Source organism: Sorex fumeus, unplaced genomic scaffold (assembly GCF_029834395.1).
Source record: "Sorex fumeus unplaced genomic scaffold, SorFum_2.1 ptg000017l, whole genome shotgun sequence".
NCBI lineage: Eukaryota > Metazoa > Chordata > Mammalia > Eulipotyphla > Soricidae > Sorex > Sorex fumeus.
In genome coordinates this window covers 2,612,181-2,620,479 of record NW_026606074.1, presented here as the reverse complement: position 1 = coordinate 2,620,479, position 8,299 = coordinate 2,612,181, and the positions used below count along the sequence as shown (strand labels likewise).

General features: G+C 59.2%; 1 protein-coding gene across 1 annotated transcript; it reads right to left on the bottom strand.

Annotated features, from left to right (window-relative positions):
• Nucleotides 1–1,587: 1,587 nt before the first annotated feature.
• BOD1 (biorientation of chromosomes in cell division 1) lies at nt 1,588–7,198 on the bottom strand. Its single transcript, XM_056112380.1, has 4 exons — nt 6,977–7,198; nt 5,272–5,396; nt 2,718–2,929; nt 1,588–1,830 (listed from the first exon to the last, which is right to left on the bottom strand). The coding sequence occupies exons 1-3, from the start codon at nt 7,196–7,198 to the stop codon at nt 2,737–2,739; spliced, it is 540 nt and encodes a 179-aa protein (XP_055968355.1). The 3' UTR covers nt 1,588–1,830; nt 2,718–2,736.
• Between the last annotated feature and the right edge of the window lie 1,101 nt (nt 7,199–8,299).

Genomic DNA, 8,299 nt, shown 5'->3' with positions numbered 1-8,299 from the left:
CTGGTTAGTCACCACTAGGGTCCCCAGGGCCCCCTAAACTCTGCTTCCACCGCCCCTCCCGCCCCCACACAGGACAAAGTTCTGCATGAGGAAAGGATGCTGCTCTCTGGGCAGCTCATCCACCCCGTCATCGCTGCTGGATGGGCAGAAGGGTCAACAGAAAGATGGCGGAATGCTTCCCCTGAGCGCCCGCGATTGGGAGAAGCCTCGGTTCACGCTAATGTCTAACCAAGGGAACAGGAGGAGGGGGGCCTTGGGGTGCTGAGGACTTGGAAATGGGGGTGGGGGTGGCAGAGGATACTGCAGCCCTAACAGCAGACAGTGCTGCACGTGTGGCTAGCCGGTTCAGATGGGGACACGGGCCATCACAGAGTCCTAAATTCGGGGTGCACAGGGAGAAGGGGGCAGAGGCTCATTCACTGGTGCAGGGCCTAACGAGCAGGAAGCCCCGTGATCAGCTCAACTGCAGCAAAGACTCAGCTGGGGCGGCCTTTGCTCGTCCCCAAGGCAGGTACTGCCCAAAGACCTGCACGGGTACTGGTCAAACGACAGTGCCCAGGCTCTCCGCACACCTGCCCCAGACAGGGGGCCCAGGTACTGGCCAAAGATCTAAACGGGTTCTGGTCAAACCACAGTCCTCCTCCTCCTGCCTCCCCAAAATGCAGGGGGCCTCGGTATTGGCCAAGATCTACACGGGTACTGGTCAAACAGACCCATTTGTCTAAGGACAAAGAAATGAGCAAAGGAGGGGGCTGGAGAGAGCACAATGGGTAGGGCACTTGCCTTGCAGGCAGCCGTGCTGGGTTCCATCCCCGGCACCCCATATGATCCCAAGCACTGCCAGGAGTGATTCCTGAGCACAGAACCAGGAATGAGCCCTGAGCACCGTCAAGTATGATGCAAAAACCGAGCAGGAGAAAAGGAGGCATTTTCCCAAGCTCCCCCAGTGACCTTTCTGCACCTTCAAAGTTAAGAACCAGGGATACAACGAAGGCTTCGGCGGGAATGGCTGCTGCCTGCCGACGGCGAGCCACCACTGGCATCCAGGAATGGGGAATCGTCTAGTGTGCGTGACCTCCTGCCCGGCCAACCGCTGGAGCCCACACAACAGAGCAGAAGGGGCACCACGGCTGCTGGAAGCCAGGGGTGAGACACCGTCGCTAGAAAACTTCAGCCTTTATTCTGCACTTGCCTTTTAAAGAGACACTGAAACAAACCCCAAGCCCGAGGACAAAATAATCAGAGCTGACACCCGGGCGGCAGTCCCTCATGCCTCCGAGGCTCCCGGGTTTGGCCCTGCTTGGAGGGCAGGGGGACGGCAGGAAGAAAACAGGCTAAGGCAGTCACACTGGCCCGAACTCTGGCTCAGGTGAGTCGAATATGCCCGTGCACGCCTGAGGGAAATGCCACCGTAGAGGCCCCACACCTCCGCTCCCCCCCCCCCCCGCCCCCCGGTCACTATCTCTGTGTCTTCCAGGCTTGTGTCTCTCCACTGGAGCTTTCTGTCCCCTACTCCACACCACAAAACCAACCCTACGATCCACGCTGCCCCAAGTTCCGGGATAAAGGTTCAGGACAAGAACAGGCTGATGTCATACTTTTTATCCTCGTAGTGTAGTTAGTGGGCGCCACGGGGCACATGGGGTGAGGTGCGTGTGAACGTTCCTACCACCAAACTGGCTTTCAGTTCACTCATTCACTCGGGACACGGCTCCACCATCCACGCGGAGTCTTGAGATCATGGGGGGCCGTGGTTGGCCTTGACCGTGAAGCCAGGGGCCAAGTCCTTCACCTTAATGCCAGGGGCTTCCAAAAGGCATCCGGTGTATTCTAAAAAGAAAAGAGAATCAGCTCCAAATGCTACATTTTCTTTCTTTCTTTCTTTCCCTTTTTTTTTTTTTGTTGGGGGGGGTGTAGGGGGGCTGGGGCAGGGAATAGAAAGCGTTCGTGGAAAATAGACGGAGGAAAAGGAACTCCGTGAGGCCCGAGTCTCAGTGCTGCCTTTCACTGCAAGCTGCCACCGACTCCATCTATGCTGAGGGTTATTTGGGTCCCAGCAGAGACCAGCCAGCCCGGACGTTCCTGGAGGGCCTGTGTGGGCAGCTCGTGCTCGCGTCTTGCGCTGACGGTTCAAGCAGATAAGAACAGTGAGGTGTAGGGCCAGGGGTCAGCGCGCCCCAGGAATGACTAAGCCTGACCAAGAGTCCACGTCCTTGCTGGCCTCCATTCCTGCGCACTCCTGTGTCAGGAGTTCTGCAGAAAGCATTGTTTTGTGCAGCAACTGCTGCCGAATGTTTAAATTCCAAATGAAATTTGAAAAAAAGGGGAGGGGGAGCATGGTTCTAACAAGAGTCCCCATGGTAACCAACTGTGATCTGCTAGACCCCACCGGGGTGCCAGTGGGCTCTGCGTGTCCTTTACACCCACCAGGCTGCACGGTTGACATTATACTCAAACTGCACATGTGCTGTGCAGGGTGAGGCTCACTGAAGCATCTCAGCAACAAGACTGGCACCACGAGTGCCCCTCAGCCGGTCTCTCACAGTGCCTGTTCCCAGCGCAAGAAAACTAAAAGCCATCCTCACTGACACAGGAAAACGCTGCCTATGAGTTCATGCCAAATGATGGGCTCCAAGAGCACCAGTGCGTCTGTGTGAACGCTTTTAGAACGCCTGCCATCTGCCCCAATGCCCCCACCGTCTGTCCGCCGGACAAACCTCTAAGCAGGAGCCGGCCCTACGAAGCGTCCTTGGGCGTTGGGGGCTCCTGGCCGTCGGGCTCCAGAGGAAGGACGGGCAGGATTTCCTTCTTCTTGGCCGCCAAGTACTCGTGAATGGCGCGCTCGATCTGCGGCCTGAAGATGTGGTTGAGCTTGGGGTCCACCACCTGCGAGATGATCCTGTCCACGCCGGCCTCCAGCATCCCTGACCTCGTGGGGAGAGAGCACCTTGCTCTGGTGTGTGCACGCCTCCCCCAGCCCTCCCCGTGGGCGGCAGGAGTCCAGCTCGTGCCCACCGCGTGCCCGGGAGAGTCTGAGGACAATCCACCAGGCGCGCACTAACTCTCGCAGGGAAAGTCACTCAACCAGCGGCGGCCTACCTGCCTCCCCCGCTCCCCTCTCACTCAAACCAAGGTTCTTCAGCAGGGCGGGTCCTTTAAAGGCATAATAGATACGTTGCTTTTTTTATCTTTTTTTTTTTTGCTTTTTGGGTCACACCCGGCATTGCACAAGGATTACTCCTGGCTCTGTACTCAGGAATCACTCGTGGTGGTGCTCAGGGAAGCACATGGGATGCTGGGGATCGAACCTAGGTCGGCCGTCTGCAAGGCAAATGCCCGACCCGCTGTGCTACTGCTCCAGTCCCCAGATACGTTGCTTTTTTAAAAATGGGGGGCTACTCCCAAGTCAGTGCTTGGCACGCCAGGTGGTGCTGGGGATCGGGAAGCAAGACTCCAGCCCTCGGAGCCAGCAGCTGTTCAGCTCCGTTTTTCTTCTTGTGATGAACAGAGGCCACCCCTTGTTGGTCCAGGAACTCCAACATTCAGCCCCGTGGTGTAGGCTTAACGGTTACGCACCAGGGTCACACCCAGCAGAGCATAGGGCAACCGGGCTTCAGAGCACTGGAGTGCTCGGGCCGGGCGGAGTCAGACAGAACCAGGGGCCCCACATATACTGGGCACACGCTCGACCCTTCATCTCTCCGCTCTTCCGCCCCAGTCCTTTTTTCTGGGGTGGGGGCTATTTGGTAATACCCAGCAGTGCTCAGGGATCACGTCTGGCAGGCTCAGGGGACCATATGGGGTGATGGGGACTGAGCTTGAGTCAGCTGCATGCAAGGCAAGCGACCTACCTGCTGGGACTCCCCACCCCTACCCTTTTTTTAAGCAGTACAGAAGTTAGTCAAAACTGACCAATGTCTGTGGTGATTCAATTTAAAACACAAAACTTAAAAAAAAAAAAATTTACAAAGTTTTGAAAATGTGATACATTTAAAGTCTATGGATATACATGGCATTATTCACAGCAGGTGCTTTGTGATGTTTAAATTAATCATGTATAACCTTTCAGTACCTGTATTGCAAACTATAATGCCAAAAAATGGGGGGGGGTGGGGAGAGGGAGGGGGAGGGAGAGGAAGAGGGGGAGAGAAGGGGGGGGAGGTGCCTGCCATAGAGGTGGGGGATGGGGAGGGCGAGAGAGAAACTGGGAACATTGATAGCGGGAATGTAAACTGGTGAAAGGACAGGTGTTGGAACGCTGTATGACTGAAACCCAATTATGAACAACTTTGTAACTGTGTATCTCAGAGGGATTCGATTAAAATAAAAATAAAATCCATGTAAAGTTGAAATAGCGTAAATGGTAAACTTCGTTTATATTTGTGGAGATAATTATGCTTAATTCTCTATTTGTCAAAATAGAATCTCAATATTATATTTCTCTATCACATAGCAGGCCATTTCCTAATCAGTGATACAATTTCATAATAATATTTTTAGGGCCATGATGGAATTCTGGTGAGAGATATCACCACAACACAATCAAGTACTATAAATGGACACTGAAAAGATTCGGAAATGAGCTGTTGTGGCAGAATTGATAATGCTTCTAAGTGAATATAACCAAAAATTGTGAGACAAAACCATTACAATAAAAAAAAATACTCTCTAACAAAGTTATTTTAATAACAACTATTTAAAAAAAAAATCTAACCAATGTCAGGGAAGGGGGAAATAGTACAATATCAGGGCTAGGGAGACAGATAGTACAGCAGGCAAGGCACTTACTCTGCACATGGCTGACCCAGGCTCGATCCCCGGCACCCCCATATGGGTCCCAGCGTTCTGCCAGGAGTGATCCCAGAGTGCAAGCAAGGAGTAAGCCCTGAGCACCGCCAGGTGTGGCAAAAAAAAACAAAAACAAAAAACCCTCCAGTGTACGTCATCAAACTCTTGGGATGGAGTAGTGAGGAAGAGTATGGTGACAGGAAAAGAGTTACACTGAAAGAGTTGTTTGGGGGGAAGGTCCATGCAGCGGGCAGGAAGGACAGCGGGTTCAGGCACCTGCCCTACAAGCAGCCCACCAAGGTTTTACTCAGACCCCGCCTCTGGTCCTCCGAGCCCCGCCAGCCCGCAGACTTGGGGGTAAGCCTCGAGCCCCGCCAGGCGGGGCCCCAAAGCCAAAAGAAGAACATCCAGGCAGGTTCAGGGTCAGAGTGTTCTGGAACGAACGCCACGAGGGCCCGGCGTGCTGGGCGGGGACCCACTTACTGCACCACGCTCTGCCGCAGGCCGTTGCGCAGCTGGTTTTTGTTCATGGTCGGGTTCCACTCTTGCTTGTCCAAGTGCGTGGACACGAAGTTATCCACTTTCTGCCGGAGGTTCTGGTAGGCCGGCTACCGCGACAGAAGGCGGAGGGGCGGTCAGGCGGGCGGCTGCGGGGCTCGGGCCCTCGCCCAGAACCCAGCTGGTCCAGAAACGGACTCGGGGTCCCGGCCGGGCCGGGCCCTGGAGACACTGACCTGTGGCGCCCGTCTGCCTGCTTCATTGGGTGGGGGGGCATTGCACACTGATGGGGGACCCCGGGAGGTGGGCTGGGGTGGGGCGGTGACAGCGCGGTGGCATGCGGCCGTGTGCCTTGCCCCCTGCGTGCTAGCCAGCCGGGAGGAGTGGACGGGAGAGTCCGGGGGAGCGGGCGGGAGTGGACGGGAGTGGATTGGAGGGTCGGGGGAGCGGACGGGAGTGGACAGGAGGGTCCGAGGGGAGTGGATGGGAGGAGTGAACGGAAGTGGACAGGAGGGTGGCGGGGGGAGCGGACGGGAGTGGATTGGAGGAGTGGACGGGAGCCCGGGAGGAGTGGAAGGGAGTGGACAGGAGGGTCAGGGGGAGTGGACGGGAGTGGACGGGAGAGCCCGGGAGGAGTGGAAGGGAGTGGACAGGAGGGTCGGAGGGAGTGGATGGGAGGGTCCGGGGGAGCGGACGGGAGTGGAGTGGATGGGAGATGGGAGGAGTGGACGGGAGTAGACAGGAGGGTCTGGGGGAGTGGACGGGAGAGCCCGGGAGGAGTAGAAGGGAGTGGACAGGAGGGTCGGAGGGAGTGGATGGGAGTGGATGGGAGGGTCCGAGGGGAGTGGATGAGAGGAGTGGACGAGAGTGGACAGGAGGGTCAGGGGGAGTGGAAGGGAGTGGACAGGAGAGCCCGGGAGGAGTGGAAGGGAGTGGACAGGAGGGTCAGGGGGAGTGGACGGGAGTGGACGGGAGAGCCCGGGAGGAGTGGAAGGGAGTGGACAGGAGGGTCGGAGGGAGTGGATGGGAGGGTCCGGGGGAGCGGACGGGAGTGGAGTGGATGGGAGATGGGAGGAGTGGACGGGAGTAGACAGGAGGGTCTGGGGGAGTGGACGGGAGAGCCCGGGAGGAGTAGAAGGGAGTGGACAGGAGGGTCGGAGGGAGTGGATGGGAGTGGATGGGAGGGTCCGAGGGGAGTGGATGAGAGGAGTGGACGAGAGTGGACAGGAGGGTCAGGGGGAGTGGAAGGGAGTGGACAGGAGAGCCCGGGAGGAGTGGAAGGGAGTGGACAGGAGGGTCAGGGGGAGCGGACGGGAGGGTCCGAGGGGAGTGGATGAGAGGAGTGGACGGGAGTGGACAGGAGGTTCAGGGGGAGCGGACGGGAGTGGACGGGAGAGCCCGGGAGGAGTGGAAGGGAGTGGACAGGAGGGTCAGGGGGAGCGGACGGGAGTGGATGGGAGGGTCCGGGGGGAGCGGACGGGAGTGGAGAGGATGGGAGATGGGAGGAGTGGACGGGAGTAGACAGGAGGGTCAGGGGGGAGTGGACGGGAGCGCCCGGGAGCAGTGAAAGGGAGTGGACGGGGGCGGACGGGAGGGTCCCGGGGTGGAGGGCGCGCCGGGCGCCCACCGCCGGCCGGGCCGCCCGGTTCCCGCGCGCGAGGTGCCCCCGGCCCGGGCGGGGCCGCCTCACCTTGGTGTCCACGTCGGCCAGGCAGTCGCGGCGGAAGCTGTCGAACAGGCCGCGGCTCTTGAGCTGCTCCACGATGAGGACGATGAGCTGCGGGTCCCCGGGGGGCAGCGTGGCGGGGTTCACCGCGCCGCCGCCCGCGCTGGGCCCCGCCGCGCCCGCCGCCGCGCCCGCCGCGCCCGCGCCGCCGCCGCCCACCGCGCCCGCGCCGCCGCCGTCCGCCATGGCCGCGGCCCGGGCCCGCGAGGAGCAGCAGAGGCGGCGCCCCCGCACGGACGGCGGGCCCGCGTCGCGAGGATGCCGGGAGGAGCCGGGACGGGCGGCCGGCGTGGAGGAGGCTGCGGCGGCCGGAGGCGACCGAGGCCACTGAGGCGGGGGAGACCGACCGCCCAGTCGCCGGCGCCCGGGTGACGTCACAGAGGGCCGGGGCATTGTGGGGCGGGGAGTCCTCCACGGGCGTCGCCGGCGGCCGTCGGGGGGGGGGGCTGGGCCGCCGGGACTACAACTCCCGGCAGGCACCGCGCGCCTCGCGGGCTCGCGGGGCATTGTGGGGCTTGTAGGCGCCGCTCACGGGGATGGCTGCCACCGGCCAGAACAGCCCCGGTCCCAGCAGTGCCAGAACGATCGTAAGACTCAGCTGCGGGGCTGATGCAAGGTAGAGGCTCACAGGCTCATCCCTTAGGGAGTGCTCCAGCCCCTCAGGGCTCCAGGGGCAAGGTTTCTAACGTGCACACGGCATCCTCCGTGGACGAAAAAGCGCGGTAATTGGGAAAGTGGCGCCTCCTGGAATTTTCTCTTGTTCAGTGTGTGTGTGTGGGGGGGGGGGGGGGGCAGGGCGGGGTGTTAAGGGAAGCGCACAGAATGACGAAAAGGAAAGCTCCCTAAATGATACCGTCTCTGCATTTTCTACCCCGTAGTAAGCATTGTCTATCCTGAAAGAGGCCAGAGAGTACAGTAGATAGGGCGTTGGCCTCACATCTTGCTGTGCAGTTCAATCTCTGGCAGCCCTTATGGTCATATGAGCCTTCTAGGAGTGATTCCCCAATGCAGAGCCAGGAATAGCCCTTGAGCAGCATCGGGTGTCGCTCCTCAACCAAATCAAACAAAAACCCTATCATAAAAATGACAACAGTTGGGGCTGGAGATACAGGACAGCAGGTAGGGCCTTGCATGCAGCTGACCTGGGTTAGGGCCCCTGAGAAACACCAGGAGTGATCCTTGAGCACAGAGCCAGGAGTAAGCCCTGAGCACCCCCGGGTGTAGTCCCCCACAAAACCAAAAAGGCAACAGTCATTCTTGGGTATTTGGAGTCTGCCGGATCCACCG